We start from the raw sequence: 19102 nt of genomic DNA on the forward strand, positions 1-19102 counted from the left end.
GAATCTTTATTTTAATTTTAAAAGGTTTTTAATTGTTGTTAATGCTGTAATGTACCCCTGATTAACTATGGACATATGAGTACTTTATATTCATGTAGTTAAGACATTGCATCTTAATACATGTAATACACCTGTGAGAGAATGCTTTGTCTTTTAAGACCATACCATTCTGCACAGAACAGTGATACTTACTTATAAAAGGAACATCCCCTGCAGTGCAAACTTCCTCTGTTTTGGAATTGAGTAACCATCATAGTCCCTACCGTCTGTGAAACCTTATAACTGGCTAATCTAAATATGTCAAGTGTAGGTTGTGAAATAAGGTTTGGAAATCCTCATGAGACTTGCATTTCATTTGATGTGTGGCTCGTTGACCGTGAGTGTGAATTAGATGGTATAGGAGTGCAGGCTTGGCTTTCTCCTAAACATTTTAATCTGTTCTTTATAATGAAAGACTTCATTGATCCCATCAACGTGATGTATTTGGTTGCTCACAAGAGTGTTGTATCACACGTCTATCTAGATGCCAGCTCATTTTCTTCTTATAGAATGCAGTGTATTTAGCAAACTGAAAACAAAACTTTGAGTTCTCAGTAAGAGAGCAGGTATCACATTGCACAAGGTTAGACCTCAGATGCGGTATTCTGTATTACAGTTTGGCATAAGGTTCTTTCATGTCAATCCAGATTTTTCCTTTTAAAGTTTAAAGAACTTGGTTTGACTCGGGTGGCTGAAATGTGCTTTGTAGACAGGTTGCCATACTTTACATGTCAGCCACCCACAGTAACCATCCTCCTGAATTTTAAAGGGACTTACGAGGGGCTGCCACATGCTTCCTGCTGCTTATAACACATACTCCTAATGTATCCTATTCTTGTGTACTGGGTTCAGGGCTGTACAGGCATCAGTCCATGCACACTGGCACACAGCTAGATGGCTGAGCAGTTTTTCAGCTATCAAGAGAGTGCAGGAACTGTTAAAATTAATTTAAAGGGCATATTTTTCCTTTTTGGGGGGAGGGTACTATCGAGGAGAAGGTGGCTTGGGTGGTTCTTTCTTCGTCTTTACTCTGCAATATTGATGGTACTTTGTTCTTTTGTTTTTGTAAGATTATTAAAAAGTAAGATTGCTAAAATTGGTATAGCTGCACCTTTATTGAGTTAAGTTATTGCATTGAGTGCTTTCTCAGAAAAACACTCCCATGTTTTCAGAGCTAAAATATACATTTTCTACCAAGGTTGATATTTTATGTAACAAAATTCCTTAATGCTGCTAATTTTTGGCACACGGAATAATACAACATGTTTCAGAATATGTGTTAATTGACGCGTCCTTTTGCTGCCCGTAAACATATTGATTTGTGGCAGTTGTGAGGCACGCAGTGCCCTCTAGAGTCTCGCTCAGACTCTTGGGTTATATTTTACAATTGACATGTTTGCTTATGTTTCTTAAAGGAAATGAGAAGCATATGTTGAAATGCCTTAGGTATTATTTAGGGGGGCAGGGGGCTTACAACATATCGGTTACCTCCCCTTTCTACTAATTGTCTGAGGATTTGTTTATTCAAGATGATTTTGTCATAATTATATGATGGAAAATTCTTCTATTTTGCAAATAATGTCTTGCAGCCATATTTGTAGGAACCACAGAGCCTTACAAGTCCTCACAGTGGTTTTATCGATCGCTTCGTTACCAGCATTTAATATGTTTAAACTATATTTAGAAAACACCCATGCTACGTGATTGAGTGTCTGCTCTGTGCTTTATTGACCTCTATACTCCAAGGTCCTCAGTAAGTGATCTGACCGGCCAAATACTCTTTCTTACATTAACCCTTTCATCCGTTGTTATTTCAGGTGATGACTTATGTTTAGTTTCAAAAGTTGCAGAATGTTTCGTTCTCTTTGGTTTAACTGTTCAACATAGAATATCTTTGAAGAAACTGCTTACTGGTAAAGCAGAGTTCACAGCCATGTGAATAACCATAGTAGGGCTGCAACTAACGATTATTTTCATAATCGATTAGTTGGCCGATTATTTTTTCGATTAATCGGATAAAAAAAAAATGAATGTACATTTTTCATTTATTTAAAATAATTTAATAAACAAATGATGTTAAATACAAACAGCAGAATAAAAAAAAAACTGATAAAATGCATTTCTTGACTTTATTTCCCAACTAGCCCCCCCAATTTATGCACATTTGAGCACAGGCTTGCCACGCTGCCTCCCAGACATGCCATGCTGCCTCCCACATATGCCACGCTGCCTCCCACATATGCCACTCCACGCTGCCTCCCACATATACCACTCCACGCTGCCTCCCACATATGCCACGCTGCCTCCCACATATGCCACTCCACGCTGCCTCCCACATATACCACTCCACGCTGCCTCCCACATATGCCACTCCACGCTGCCTCCCACATATGCCACTGTGCCTGATATGCCTTATACCTCCTGATACACCACTCCATCCTCCCCAGACATGCCACACTGCCTCCCAGACATGCCACGCTGTGTTTAGACTCCTGGGCAGACAGCAGCAGCAGCGCCCCCGTGGTGACGCGGGGGCATTTTTTTTTTTTTGGATGTAAGAGGCTGACAAACTCCTAGGCGCCAGGACAAAATTCTGAGTCGCCATGGCGACCTGGTGCCTGGGATTTGTCGAGCCCTGCATTATGCTTTTAGTACAGGCAGCTCAGGTGATAAGGCAAACAAGAAAGAAGTCTCATTTTTTTTACCTCCAGTAATATACTAGTTACGAGCAATGTTCCATCTAATTTTTCTTAGTTGGCGTGCGCAGAAAATTTCTCTTGTGCAAAAAGTTTCACAGAGCAAAAGTTAAAAAAAAAAATTTTTTTTTATTTTTTGGGGAAAAAACTGTTGTGCGCACAATTTTTGGACATGTGCGCTCTCTAAAAAAGATATGTGCACAAGCGCACAGCTTAGAGGGAACACTGGTTACGAGGCTTTTGAAGATGTTGGCCAGTGATTTGATTTTGAAATGAAATCTCAGATCCAGGGAATAAGTTGTGATAGGCCTCAGCTATTCCAATTAAATACTTGTATTAATTAGGTGTAAAATGAAATAGGTTATGTGATTAATTTGCTTTACAACAGAACAGAAGCTACAAAACACACAGTACCTTAGTTACTTCATTTCAGTTTCCTAATCTTTTTTTTTTTTTTGTTTTGCTTTAAAAAAAAATAAAATAAAAAAATCTTATTGTTAGAATTTTGTATTTTACAAAGGGGAGATGGGGAAGGGGGCCAGATGTGTTTATTTTATTACCCTAACATTTGGAGTGGATTAACATGATCCGGGTTAATGTGAAGTGCTGGTTTATGCTTACAGGTAGGGTCACACCTGAACAGCTCCGATCTCACATTCAGCTCTTCAAGGAAAATGGGCAAGCCATTGAGCAGCACTGCGGTGTCCTGCAGCTGGCACTGGCCACAGTCCAGGCCCTGAAACACCCTCAGTGTGCCAAGTGGGACAGCTTCCTGGCTTACGAACGACTTCTCTTACAGGTAAGAATTGTGTGACCGTTTCTGATGTTGGAATAATCCCATGGCTTCTTTCCACAGTGTTTTCTTCCAGCTCTGTTACTCTTGACAGATAACTTGGTTTCTTTTGATGGAAACCATTTATGAGCGTAAGGCTAGGGCAGGTTAACATGGGGAAAGTGCCCCCGGGTCCCTGGTAGTAAGAGCTCACCAATTGCTGCAGTGTCATTTTATGTATAAAAATAAATACAGGCTTTGCACTCTGAGTCAGTACAAGGTGCTATAATGTACAATAAAGTGTCAGTGTAAGTGCATAGTAAATGGGAAAAGAAAGCACAAAGCATATAAGCACCATGTAAGCCTTGTGCTGTTCTATTTCTTCTCACGTTTACTATGTGTTTATACTGACACTTTATTGCTCATTAAAGATCCTTATACTTACCATTGGATAGCGAAGCCTGTATTTATTTTGTTCCCCGAGTCTAAGGTGTAAGCTTAGGCCCTTAACATTTAGAGGGTAAAAAGTAATACCCAGTATTCTCAGCTTGCTTTTCTAGCAGAATTCAGTTGTGATGAACCGAGTGTGGCACCAGGGCACAAGTCTCGCAGTCAAAGTAAATTTGTTTAAAAAGTTTCATCAAATGTAAGAATACACAAAACATTTGAACAAGAACATATTACGAAGCTTCAGGCCACATTCTGAGAGAACCACGCATTATGCCATTGAACAAGAATAATATACCTTACTTTTAGCCCTGTATTAGTTGTAGAGATGAGGGCTGCTCTTTATTTCGGTATCCTCTTTTTGGACACAATTTGTTCTCCTCCAAACCATTTCCACATTCTTAGTAATTCTGCTTACTGTAGGGATTGCGTTGTTGGTTATTATCCATGTCCTGGTCTGCTGTAGATACATAGACAACTGTATTCCAACCCATTGCTGCCTTTCACAAACAGCCGGTAATTATGATTTCAGCAGTTGCTATAGTATTCAGGATAAAGCCAAACCAATCAAATTGCATTGAAACTTCTCCCAGGTTGTTTAACTCGAACTCAATGGTAACTGGGGATCAGCCTTATTTTTGTGTGAAAGAACATGTTGCAGATCATGTTTTAATTGAATCGGCTTTTTATATTCCATTTATTTTAAAATGCTTCATCCATTTATGTTTAAGCTAAATGTCCTCCTATACGTTCTACTCTTCTCCTTGTAAAATACTGTTTACCATTGTGCTAAGTGATGTATCAGCACAACAGAAGATTGTTATTCAATGACAAAAAATGTAGGGATTTATCATACAGATGTGTTTCGTATTGTTGGACACATTCCCAGACATTTTGCAATAAGCGCTGACAACTCTTTAATTCATTTTATTATGTTTTCATGTGTGATTCTCTACATGTGTGTATGAGAGCAGGAAAAAGGCTAGTCTTGTTACTTTGGCACTAACATAAAACAAACATGGAAGTGGTTCTTGGGTTTAGATATGGCTTCACTAGCGGTTATTCTAGGTTTGGTAATTATAAATCATCCTTAAAGCGAAACTTCAGCCATCATATGCACTTTAATTCAGATGACAACAGATTTAGGTTTACATGATGTCCCCCTTAAAAACGTAAGGGGGGAAATCTACAGACTCTCCCCATATGCGTTTGTTCGTTTGCTCGCCCCCAGCTATTTCCCGGTCAAGTGATGTCTTGTACTTACCATCGGTAATCTCCATATGCGTTCTGGCATCACATTTGCCCTCTCAAAAGCATGAGCAGATTGTTTACTGTTAAGTTCCCTTAGACAGTGTACCATGAACGTGCATTATATCATGCTATAATTTGCCTTACAATAAATAAATGAAAAGACAGCTCATGCCAAGCACATAAGATCTGTTCTGCATTAAATCTTCTGACAGCTATACTCTGAGTTTTGGCTATGATCAAGGATAGTATCTGTGAGAGGGAAGCATTTGGTCCTCTGGCCTTAAGGCTGGGAGGCTGATTCCTGGCATATACTTGGAAACCCCTTGTTAGTTCTGCCGCCGTGCTCAAAACTGTGGTTTGTGATCATGGGGATGCACAACAAACTTACTTTGTTTTGTGGCCAATACAGCAACATCTAAAATCTGAATAAAGAGTCTCCTCAATGTGGCACGGAGGTCCTCGGGACCCTCAGATTCCAGCAAGCCTCTGATCCAAATATTCTGCCTGATTATCCAGGTCAAGAACTGACCATTTGCAATGTGCTTGTGTGGTTGAGGCGTCCAGGCCCATCATCTGGCTTTGCTTTCCCGCAATGTCCAGCCTAAGGGCTGCTACCCTGTCCTGCAAGGCCTGTTTTACATTGACAACCAAGTTGCTGGAATCATTCTTGGTCAGCAATAAGAGGAATATGCTCCTCAGATCATCCAGTGTGCATGATCCTTGCTGCGATGCCGCAGGTGGTGTGACGATTGATTTGATGTAACTGTGTGTTGAGTGTAGCAAGAGTTTTATCATATGTCCTAACTGTCATGACGGGTGTCCAGAGATTCAGGAGCCTGCGAGTGCATCTTTTGACACCCCATGATGGTGAAATAGGGAGAATATCACTGGGTTTATGGAGGACATCTGAGCTCAGGAATGATACAGAAAGGCCAGCCATGCCCCCAACATTTTTCTATTTGAGCTTTAAATACAGTAATATATACATTAGTGTTTGGTGACTTACCCTGCTCAGACACCACACTAAAATGTTTATGGGAATGCTAAAGATGTCCTATTTGTCCAATAGATATTGATCTCCATACACTTTCATTAGTCAGAGTGTCCATGTCTGGGTGCTTCTGACTAAGCCATACATGTTTATGACAGGCTGTATGGTAAAGAGTTGAGGTCTTTGTCTAGTAGATTAGCTAATGTGCAGCTCTCCAAAATATTGTATTAAGCAAGGGTTTAGGTTTATTTAGTGAACTTATTTTAAGTCTGATACTAGTAATACATAACTTTTATGAGTTCCCCTTAAATCAGAAATGTAGTAGTTGAACCCTGAATTTTGTAGGGGAAATGTACTATAAAGTAAATCTTTTGGAAGAAACTTCTATCACATACTACAAACTTCTCCCTTCTTCCCTTTTCCAGAAAATTTTCCTAAGCCTGTAAATAATTATAAGCACTGGGTTTTTGAACTATTGGGAGAATAATAATGTCCTCGTAATCATTCACTGCTTTGTTGTGCATACTAAATGAGATCACTTCAAAGCTACAATACTAGTAATCATCCAGAGGCATTAGGAAGCTGTTTCAAGATACATATTGAATATGGGAAAATACATTGTTACAACATGGATGTGCAACAGTGCAGGTAGGATCTGTAAATTATCTAAAAATACCAGTAAGTGCAAGTAAAATCCACCTGTCTGGTAATAATAAAGACAATAAGGTTTGCACCAATGGAGGGTGTAAAATGAGTTGTTTGCATATAATTGGACATTAAAGCCTTGTAAGGTTGTTTGCATTTCCTCAGTTTGGTGTTCAGAAGATGAATATCCTCTATCTATAGGTAGGTATTATATTGTATGTTAAAGTAGAATTTGGAAGGATAGGTGGGTCTTGATATGCAACACAGGACCTCAGTTTCTCCATTCAATTTTGCCTTGGAATAGCTGACAAGTGTTGATATCATGAAGTTGACACAATCTTATTAAGGTGAAAGTTTTATAGTAAATTAAGGCACTACAAACGTGTATATGTATGTATATGTATATATATATGTATGTATATGTATATATAATGTGTGTGTGTGTGTAAAATTAGCGGCTCTACATCAAAAGTGTATATAAAATATTAAGTTATCTGCTCTATATAAAATAATTAAATTATGATGGCGTGGAATGCCTTGAAGGTCTTTTTTCAGTGACACCTGCTGGTGGGAGTTTGGTATTATTCTTAATCATTAGATATCTGAACTTTATACCCTATTTGTAACACAAATCTGCCCTGTTTGCTCAAATATAAGAAAAGTTTTATTCGTAGCAAACGCTCTGAAAAATACTCTTCGTCTTATAATCGAGGTTGTTTTATAATCCAACCTCAAATAGAGGTCTGACTATAAGACAAAGATCCAGAACCCCCGCAGAGCTGCAGGGAACATGAATCCTCCTCTCTCTCGCAGCTGGTGGATGTCTGCGCCACGCGTGCAGACAGCTTCCGCTGCTGACCGGCACTTCCGCCGCGGCTCGCGTGACATGACCTTCGGGGGCGTTCTGTCGTAGAAGCCATGGAGGAAGTTCTGGGCAGCAGCAGAGGTTGTTTACGCGCATCGCGCAGATGTCCACCGCCTGCCCCCGCTAGACACCAGGAAGTCTGGAGCACTGGGGGGCAAGTCTGGGGATGCATTGGTAAGTCTGGGAGGGGGGCAGAGTGGCATATAGTTTACATGTGAATTAATATTTACTAGTAAAACTTTTTCCTATATGGTAGTCATATTCAGGCTTTAAATTAATTAAATATTGGGTGGGTCATCTTATAATCGAGCAAATACGGTATTTCCAAACAGTAATGCCATAAAAGGCCGTCACCCCATTATTAATTTCCTGGAGAATTCCATTAGCTCACACCTCTGATTAATGTCCATGTATGCCCACAGTTCAGTAATTCTTCTTACTATGTAACTAAGGTCTTTGCCTCTGTTCTTATAGACTGCAGTCCTGTTCGGACAGTAAGAGTTTGTAAATATTTAGGGCTGAAACAACTTATCGATTAATCGAATCGATTTTTATCGATTATAAAAATTATAATCCGACCTCAAACAGAGATCAGATTATAACACTAGAATCCAGATCCCCCGCAACGCCGCAGGGGACCTGGATTCCCCTCACTGTCGGCCGGTCTCTCACTTCCGTCTCTCTCCCCCTCCCATACACCCCTCTGACGCCTCTCTACCCGGCTCCGTTACTGACTTCATAGAAGCCTCAGCTTAAGTGAAGGGCAGTAACGGAGGTTGTCTGTGCGCATCGTTTAGACCCCCACCGGCGGACAGAGGATCATCCTCTCTGTCAGCCGGTGGGGGTCTGCATCGCACAGACAGCCTCCGTTACTCACCTTCACTTACGCTGAGGCTTCTATGAAGTCAGTAACGGAGCCGGGTAGAGAGGCAGAGCGGTGTATGGGAGGGGGGAGGAGTCAGAGGGGTGTATGGGACCCACCCTCCCATACACCACTCTGGCTCCTCCCCCTCCCATACGGCACTCTGGCTCTCTACCCCGCTCCCTGGTGTCTTGTGAACTTCCGTGGCTGACAGGAGGCAGAGTGGAGTATGGGAGGGGGGAGGAGGCAAAGTGATGTATGGGAGGGGGGAGGAGGCAAAGTGATGTATGGGAGGGGGGAGGAGCCAAAGTGATGTATGGGAGGGGGAGGAGGCAGAGTGATGTATGGGAGGGGGGAGGAGGCAAAGTGATGTATGGGAGTGGGAGGAGGCAGAGTGGTGTATGGGAGGGGGGAGGAGCCAAAGTGATGTATGGGAGGGGGGAGGAGGCAGAGTGGTGTATGGGAGGGGGGAGGAGCCAGAGTGGTGTATGGGAGGGGGAGGAGCCAGAGTGGTGTATGGGAGGGGGGAGGAGCCAGAGTGGTGTATGGGAGGGGGGAGGAGCCAGAGTGGTGTATGGGAGGGGGGAGGAGCCAGAGTGGTGTATGGGGGGCAGGAGCCAGAGTGGTGTATGGGAGGGGGAGGAGCCAGAGTGGTGTATGGATGGGGGGTATTATGAATTTCAGGGCATATAAGGGGTATAAGGCATATTGATATTAGGCATATCAGGGGGGCATAAAACATATCTGGGGTAAAAGGTATATCAGGGGGCTCAGTGGCATATAGGGGGTATAAGGCATATCGATATTAGGCATATCAGGGGGGCATAAAACATATCTGGGGGTAAAAGGTATATCAGGGGGCTCAGTTGCATATCACTGGCATATAAGAGGTATAAGGCATATATGGGGGCAGAGTGGCAAGCTGGGGGTCAGATGTGCATAACCGGGGGCAGTTTGGTAAATAAAAAAAATTTAAACAAGGCTTTTTTCCTCATAGTTTTTATTAAATATGAAAAATAGTTAACATATGAATTAATATTTACTAATAACTTTGTATTAAAACCCAGTTTGAGAAACACTGTGTTTGGGTTCTTGTAGCTTTTATTATGTCAGCAAAATAAGAAGGTGAATAGAGAGAGAGGACATTGTGATAAAGAGATGAAAGTGTAAAGTTTTTTATTACATTATTTTAAATTGAAAAAAAATAAAAATGTTTTATCCGATTAATCGAAAAAATAATCGGCCAACTAATCGATTATTAAAATAATCGTTAGTTGCAGCCCTATAAATATTCATCAATTGCCAGTCACAAACAAAAAATTTATAGTAATGATTTTGGGAAAAAAGGCTGTTTCTCCAGTCCCAAAGTACTGGAGTTCAACAGCCTGTTGAAATTATTCCAAATTTTACAATTTTCCAGCTTTTTTTAATAGAAAAGTAGTGTTTTGTTTCAACATATAGGAAATCCCACCCAGGTTATTTCATAGGTTTTGTTTATAAGGACCCTGTACTTTAGTCATATGTGACTCGAGCATCCGATAATGACCTCATGTGGGAGAGATTCAAAACAACTGGGTGCGGTTCATGTACAGCTTGTAATGGACACTTAAATGAATGCAGAACATAGTATTTCCCAAGCTTCAAATGTTACAAAAATAACACAGAGAACGGCTTTTATGCTAAAAGAATCTTCACAAACAGATCAGCATGGGCATTGAGATTTTAGGGTGGGCGGAAGCACTGAGGACGTGGACTTCATTTGACAGCTTTTAACATGTTTTAAAATATAGGGTAAAGCAGGACACCCCAGTGCATCTCTTGGGCAGGAAATGCTGACTTCTCGTCCTACACCCTTTTTTATGTGTTTAAGTCTTCGGTCCAGATTCTCTCTGAGTGGAAAAGTAACTAGTGTTGCTGATGTGGTTGGAAATAAACACAGCTATTAAGCTCTTTGCTGGACATATGGGGAATACAGAGTTATGCAACAAGACAGTCGGAAATCCACAGCTGCAAATTCATTTAGTCCTTCAGGATCTGTACTTTACATAACACATGTACCTTCAATAAAGAGCATGCCCTCTACGTTTAACAGGAAAATGTCATGTACAGTGTTTTCGTACAGAAAATGTGGATGGGATGATAATCGCACCTGGCAACTTATGAGCTCTGGCTACTCGGAGCCTTCCCTTGCGGGAGGCGGCCAGGACTGCCTGATCCTGATGATGTCGGTGGGCGGTCCCGCTGACGTCGCGAGAAACACCCCCATTTAAAGGGGAAATGGGCAGGGGGCGGGGCGTGTCAAGACCCCGCGACCCAGAGGATTCTGTTGTTGAACCGGAGAAGCGGTGCTTCACCCAGGGATCTCCGGATCAATACCGGAGAGATCCCAGGTATGATAATTCTTACACATCAAATATATAAAAGCACTGTGCAAAGGTGAGAAAAAATTAAAGTAAGAATGGTTTCAAAAATAGACATATTAATAGTTTATTTTTTATCATTTAATAAAATGAGTGAACAGAAGAAACATCTAAACTCTCAAGGAACCTCTGCCATGATTCAGTGTTGCCTGCAAACACCCAGTGTGGTTCTGTTGTGCTTCTGTTTCTATTTTTCACATTTGTGTAAGGGAGAAATATGAAGTTTTAAGTCTGTTTTTATTATATTTTTATACCAAGCAGCAGATCAATGTACATCCAAAATTTCTTTTTCATCCTACAAATCTGTAATGATCTTGGGTTTGGTACATATGACCAATCTTGACAAAGCACATAGCTCAATTTTTCTATTTAGTTTTACACCATACGTGTTCCGGTACAATGAACACACCACTACTGGTCTTTTGGAGGACCATCACCATACATACCAGGGGACAACCAAGGAATGCAGGTCCTGAGCATGATGCGTATGATAGGTGAGCAACCCCTTTTAAATTAGGGTTTTCTCCTTCTTGCAAATGGATGATGGAAATTAGCATAACCCCCCCCCTCTTATAAGTTTGCCTCTTTGTCCCTCATACATATGCTGAAAGCACTCTTATTTATATTGATGTTTTTCTATAAGAGCTTTTAGTTTATCGTTCCCCTTTAATATGGCGAGGGATTTACTTTCCTGGGTTATAGAACATTTCTGATTATTAATTGTTGGCCTTATCAAAGCCAAGGTTATGTAATGAATACATACATTATCTGTGATATATTCTTGAGCAGTGTTGATCTCTATATAAGTACAGCACCCTGTCTCTTAGCTGAACTATGCGTTATGAATACACAAACACAGTAAGCTTCATAAAGCGCTTGGCACTCCCTGGATAATGTACAGTTACACATTGGCCAATACATTATACAGGTCCAGCTCAGCCCTTCATACTGGAGAACCCTGCTAGTATTCGTAACTGATTCGGAACAACTTCATAATGTTTTTTTGCAAACTCTTCTTTAGAGAACAAATCCATTGAGTGTCATGCTAGTATTGCTTGGACTGTAATTGGCAATGGGGGAAAATGGTGGGAATTTATTACAATAACAATGCTGATTATTATATTTTTCTTGGAAGCACTGAACTATAGTTTCGAGTTCTATAGACTAAATTTAATAATTTTGGCAAGGGTAGGTCAGTCTGGCACGTCTACCGTTTGTCCCGAAACGAAAGCTAAAGGTTCTCAGGGTATTTTGATACTCCTCCTCGTGACTTTGTATTCTGTGAAGTTTAACACTTTAGTGGCTAACATGCTGAGGTAACGCCAACCTGGAACCACAAGGCTTTTATTTTTCAAACTACTTAGCCTGTCTCTGCATCTTGGCGTTATACAGTACTCTGTAGGTGGGAGGAATAGTAGACTAAGGTATAATGTAAAATAAAGCAACTAATTTACACAAACTAGTGGATACTTGGAATAACCTTCTTGCAAAAGTAATTTTGGAATGCTCTTAAGGCCACCTCATAGAGACAGCCCACCGCTTAAGCTACCCCTGGATATCCCATAGGTGGAACTGGCTGTATGCGAGTATCCATGTGTGTGCTTTGCAGAGCAGGAGATGCTGTTGACCAACAGAGACAACCTCCTCCTCCAAGGCTGGGACGATGAGGGAATAAAAATGTATAGAGAGGAACCAGATTATACGTGTGTATGCAGGGTAAAATTATAAGGCAACGCTTCATTTTGCATTAATACACACAGTATTTGAGCTCCCAGTGCCCAGTTTGCTGGTGTAGATCCACACACTAATCCATAATGCTACTTGATTAAACTTAGACTATGAAATAGTGGAGTTTAAAATAAGTAATCCATTTTATATGTGTACTTTAGGGAGCAGCCGTTTTATTATCACAGTTTGCATGCTTTTATTATTAGCTATATTCATTTGTTTTTGTTTTAGGACAGATGTCTCACACAACTTTCCAATTACAAAGTGATTAGAAATACAGTATTTATGCTACTTTTCAAAGTGATTAATTTGCTATAGGATTTTTTTACTTTAAAAATAAATTATATTTGTTTGAGGCAAACACCATTTAACTTGTTTGTATTACTTTTTGCTGTAGTGTGCAGTTTCATGTGCAGTTAATGATTCCAGCCCATAAGAAAGACTTACTTTCCATTTTGATGATTCGTACACAGACAATTGTGCACATAATTTTAATGTAATTTCCCCCCAACCCAATCTAACATGGAATGAAACATTTAATTCTATTAAATTCTCATTACCAACAAATTAGATTTAAATAAATTACATTTAAAAATTACTTGTAAGTCATCCAATGTAAATTTTTTTTATGGGGAATAAATCATCCGCTATAATAAAATGCTGCATGTAGACTTGAGCCTCTCATTTTTCCTTCTAATGGATTGTAAGCTTACGAGATCAGGGTCCTCTTCTCCTTCTTTGACAATATGTCAATGTGTGCTAACGTTATACATTTTATTGCACCTTTTCACTGTTTACTATTGTACTGGAACTTAGTAAATGTAGTGTATGGTTAATTTTATTATAATGTAAGATGGTACACAACAGGCCCGGACTGGGACAAAAAATAGGCCCGGGTATTTAAGCCTGAGCAGCCCATTTTTATTTATTTGTTTATTGTTAAAGCCCACCCTTCATGTACCATCTTTGCATTTACTCACTTATTCACACAAATCATTAACACATTCATTACTGCAGTCTCACAAATCATTCAAGTAATTCATCCACACATGAATTCATTAATTGTCATACACATTCACAAAATTCATCCACACATTTATTCATTCATTCTCATACGCATTCACACTACCCCCTCTCCCCATCTACCCCTTCCCTTCTTATCTGCCCCTTCTCACTATGTACCCCCTTCCCCACTTCTTAATATGTACTATTTTAACTATCTATCTATCCCCTCTCCCCCTTTCTCACTATCTTCTAAGAAAAATTATCACATTATCAAGAATGTACATCAGTCAATAATTAAACAAATCCCTCCGTCTGTATTTGTACTGTAGAATTTTTCTTAATATGTCTGCCTTTTAAACTTGCTGTTTCCAACTCCGCTGCAGAATGAACACATTTGCTCCAACCGTTCCCGCAAATCCTTATTTAACCGTGTAAAAGTTAACCTAATTTTTATTGGGAACACTTATAATTGTGTGACAAAAAAGTAGGAGCTGATAGGCTGTTGTCATAGGCTTCTTAAAAGCTTCTGTTGTTTTGATGCGATTAAACCTTCAAATAAAATAATGTCGGATCTGCTAAGGTTCCAGCAATATAGAGAGGCTTTATGATATGAATACCTAAAGAATAATATTCCAACGAATGCAGTCATATAGTGCAATTTAGGAGAAATCAGGAATTTTTCCTTTCTCACTATCTAACCCCCCTCTGCCCTTCTCACTGCACCCCCTCCTTCACCCTACTTACCTTGTTGCCGGAGCAAGCAGCAACTGCGACCGGGCCCGCGGCAGGGCCGGATTGACTTAGGGGCTGATGGAGCTGCAGCTCCAGGCCCCCACCTTAACATAGGCCCAGTCAGGACCGGACTGACTGGGCTAATGCAGGGCATAAGGGGCACCTGCCCCTTAGGCCCGCCGCAACTGCTACCAGGTCCGCCACTCTAAGGGGCCGAGAAGCCCCCACCAAGGCCGGCCTTAGGGGTCTGCGGCCGCATAGAGCTTACATTAAGACATCTGTTTTTTTTTTTTTTTGTTTTTTTTTAACTTTATTTAACATCTTCCATGTTAAATAAAGTTCAAAAAACTTTATTTAACAAGGAGGATGTTAAAGTAAACAAAAAAACTCCGATGTTTTAATTTAAACCCGGAGCGGCCGCAGACCCCTAAGGCCGGCCTTGGTGGGGGCTTCCCGGCCCCTTAGAGTGGCGGACCCGGTCGCAGTTGCGGCGGGCTTAAGGTCCTGACTGGGCCTATTTTAAGGTAGGGACCTGGAGCTGCAGCTCCATCAGCCCCTAAATCAATCCGCCCCTGCCGCGCCCCGGCCCACCTGGCAAATGCCGGTGTGCCCGATGGCCAGTCCGGGCCTGGTACACAATATGGCTGATGTTTTAGTCTAGTGATTCTGCAGAAGAGGAGACATTACTAACATGTTTTCTGTTACTTATTATTACTTGTGTTTCTGTTAAGTGTTTGTGCAGTACTAAAAGTTAAACAGTTTGCAAGCAGGGCCCTCTTAATGTGTTTAGTTTTGTCATGATCAATACTAATGTATACACCCTTTTTATCTGTGTAGCCCAATAGATGCTTGCTTCCTTAAAAAAAAAATAAAAAAATTAGTGATAGCTGTTTATTTACATTTATATGCTTTCAGTTTTCTTTCAGAAGATGTCTCATAATTACATTTAGATGTGCTACTTACTTAATATATAATTTATATTTATAGTAATTAACACCAAACGGGAAGATAGTAATTGACGGTTATGCAGTCAGTCAAGTGTATCTTGTGTGTCACTGCGATAATATTGAAATAAAAATAGGAGGATAGCTACTAGTTATCGAGCTCTCTTCCCCTGCGAGGGAATCGCCTTTCTATTTAATCTTAGTTCTCTGTTAAAGTAGGGGCAGTTCCAGTGTGTATGTTCATTCAAGCTCCAATTAGAAATCCTGGAAATATGTTTCTTTATTAGAAGGAACCTGCATGTATCACTTGAGGGTTTTAGAACTACAGGGGTTTTTATGGTTTTGCACAAATTAATTGGTTATGGCCAGTGCACACAGTAATTTTTCCCCTAGGATGCTGCTGGGGTTGTTTTAATATCACAGACTACAAGTTTCATATAAAGCAGCGGGGACAATGTCGTTTGCTCTGTTCAGAGTATTGAAGTAATCTTTATTGTTCTTTAACACTGTATGTATTCTATCCCTGATTGTTCCTTAATGACCCCCATCTGGATCCCATATGATTTACAATCTCGACTTTATTCCAAGCTGCCAACCACATTTATACTGGGATTCATTTTGCTACAGATGTTCTTTAATTATTTGGTCCCAGTTGATAGCAAACAATCAATTTCACAAGCAGTTTCTTGTGTCTGTGGGTGCTAGTATCTAACGTCATGACAAGTTACAATGCGGTAAATTGATTTATTTTATGAAAACATACTCATTGTATTTTCACGTGTGGTCCTTCTCTTACATCCTGGATATTCTATTGTGTATTATAAAATAAAATATATATTGTATGTTCACACTTATTGGGTGTGAAAAGCACAGTCACCTGGTGTTTGTATGTTTTGTTTATAGTGAAACAATTGGGTTTTTATCTATCACTTTATTATTTATTTATTTTTATGCACCAATCACTCTAGTTGATGTGCAGGTGGGTTTATGTAACCCTAGGAGTATAAAATCCTCACAAGAGCAAGGTCTTTCTTCTTCCTTTGTACCAATATGCCTTTACATGTGTTAAAACTATAAAACCCCAAACAGTAAGATTAATGTTATGGGGGGGGGGGGGGTTAGTCAAAAATTTGTATTTGTACTAAGCAACTATACTTTTTTTTTTTATATTGCACATAAATATACCTTCTGCATAGATGCTCAAGATTCAACCTGCATCATTGCCCAGATGGACACTATATAAGCAAATTGTTTAAAACAGTATACATTTGTTCACATTTTTGCTAAATGTATGTCTTTGCGGCAGGGTTATTATCATCAAAGTTGGCATAAGGCTCCTGGTGAGTTTCAGCCTGAATCCCAAAGGACAAATGAAGATCACTGCTAAGCTATAAACAGTTATCTTTATTTATGGACATACATAAATTTGTAAAATACGGATTGTAAATTCCAGCGTTTCTGTAAATAATTACAATGTGGTCAAATTGAATGCAAGCCATACATTCAGTTCTTCACTGAAGCATTACTAATTTATATATATGGTGTCATAGATTTTTTTTTATTATTATTTTATAATTTTCATTCCTCAGTTACCTAATTTTGGCATCAGTTTAAACCCTTAATGACAATTGACGGTCCGGGCACATCACCCAAAAACGAAGGGTTAATGCCAATTGACGTGTCATGATTTTAAACGGGTGGAGAAAGCGATCTGCGTTCGTTTTCTGCACCCAAATGGTGTTGCTGTAATGCCTCCACATCGAGGCATTCGGCAACACCGTGATCGGCATCAGGGGCCGTGTCTGGCCCCTCCCCGGTGCGTCGACTTCCGCCATACACTGTATGGCGGCGGACGCCCGTTTTAAAAGTGTTTAGGAGGCGATCAACGATCACCTCCTAAACTTCAATAGTGTTCCTGAAATGCCTTGATCACCAGAGGCATTCAGGTCACAACCGCCACTGCGAGCGATTTTTGCCAACTGCAAGATGGCGGTCGCCTTGTAAAAAAAATAAAAATAACAAAGTTGAATAAAACCATGCAAGTCAATGCAAGTCATTTTTTTTCTAAATTTTTCACCATATTTTATACTTTTTAATAGTAAATAATATGATACAATCAGTAAACGGAAAAGAAGAAAATTACAGCTAAACCAGAGCAGCACAGAAATGTTAAAACGGCCATTGTGGCGAAGGGTACAAAAAAATAAAATCAGCCTTTGTCATGAAGGGGTTAATGTCCCAATGCATTTATTATGTATTTCATAATATGAACAATTTATGGCCATGCATTTCGCCCCCTTCAATTGGCTACAGGGGAAAATTTTCTGCCATGTTGGCTCCCATACACCCCTCTGACTCCTCCCCCCTCCCATACACCGCTCTGCCTCTCTACCCGGCTCCGTTACTGGCAGGAACTTTCACTGCAGCTTCATAGAAGCCTCAGCTTAAGTGAAGGTGAGTAACGGAGGCTGTCTGTGCGATGCAGACCCCCACCGGCAGACAGAGAGGATGATCCTCTGTCAGCCGGTGGGGGTCTGCACGATGCGCTCAGACAGCCTCCGTTACTGCCCTTCACTTACGCTGAGGCTTCTATGAAGTCAGTAACTGAGCCGGGTAGAGAGGCAGAGTGATGTATGGGAGGAGGGAGGAGTCAGAGGGGTGTATGGGAGGGGGAGAGAGACGGAAGTGAGAGACCGGCCGACAGTGAGGGATCTGGATTCTAGTGTTATAATCCGATCTCTGTTTGAGGTCGGATTATAATTTTTATAATCGATAAAAATCGATTCGATTAATGAAAATCGTTGACAACGATTATTATTATCGATTTTATCGATTAGTTGTTTCAGCCCTACTCATAATACAGGGACATGATCACAACAACATGTTCTAGGAAAAAGTATTCATTAAAAAGGACCTAAACAGGGTTAGTCATTGGATCAGCGAATTAAAAACCCCATATTGAATCCATTTCCTATTGTGCCTTAAATGTTGCCATGTTGACTTGGTCAATACCTCTTTTTATACATGACAACATATTACTGGTTCTTGCAGTAACTGACATTGAGCGCTGTTAAGTTTATTACACAACGAATATTTCCTAATCTGTCAAATGTATTGAATTTCCTAACCCAACCCCATTTTAGGCATCGTTTCCCAGATGCATAGCATTGCATTTTTCAACATTACATGTCATTTGCCACTTGGCTGCCCAGTCTTCCTGTCTAGCTCTCCTCTCAGGGAAGTAATGCATTTTTCTTGCAGCTTGTTCTATGCATGGTTTTTTTAATGCACGGTACCACATTTATTAACGGTCAGCTATTTTCCCACTAAGAGAGAACCTTGGATGGCATCATTAATCTTTTGAACTCGGGACATTTGAGATTTGCACAGCCCATATACTAATACAGTTAATTCTCAGAGAAATATGTGATCCATATTGATATGTAAGGATGAATTTGTAACCTATCCATACAACAGTTCACAGAGAGGCATCTCATGATGCAAAATAAACATGTTCATTTTTCTTAATAGGCAATTTTGGAACGGGATGCTTCTCCAGTGTTGTCCCATAGAATGTTTTAACGCGTCGTTCGTTAAGTGATTCTCCAAAGGGGATTGTGTCCCTTGAAATATGTGAATTCAACACAATCAGTTTGAATTTCCTGTTTGCTCTTGTTAAACGTCACTTAATCGGCAAAAATAACA

The 19102-nt window shown here is 40.3% G+C and overlaps 1 protein-coding gene across 1 annotated transcript in view; it reads left to right on the top strand.

Moving 5' to 3' along the window:
* Positions 1-19102, top strand: part of LOC149283238 (sec1 family domain-containing protein 2-like) — a 196633-nt gene that overhangs the window by 18560 nt on the left and 158971 nt on the right. The window contains exon 4 of the mRNA XM_089497812.1: positions 3359-3534. Within this exon, the coding sequence (XP_089353938.1) occupies positions 3359-3534 (176 nt within the window). The remainder of the gene's footprint in view (positions 1-3358; positions 3535-19102) is intronic.

Source organism: Sceloporus occidentalis, unplaced genomic scaffold, assembly GCF_023333645.1.
Source record: "Sceloporus occidentalis isolate IW3139 unplaced genomic scaffold, rSceOcc1.0.p SCAF_107, whole genome shotgun sequence".
Classification (NCBI taxonomy): Eukaryota; Metazoa; Chordata; class Lepidosauria; order Squamata; family Phrynosomatidae; genus Sceloporus; species Sceloporus occidentalis.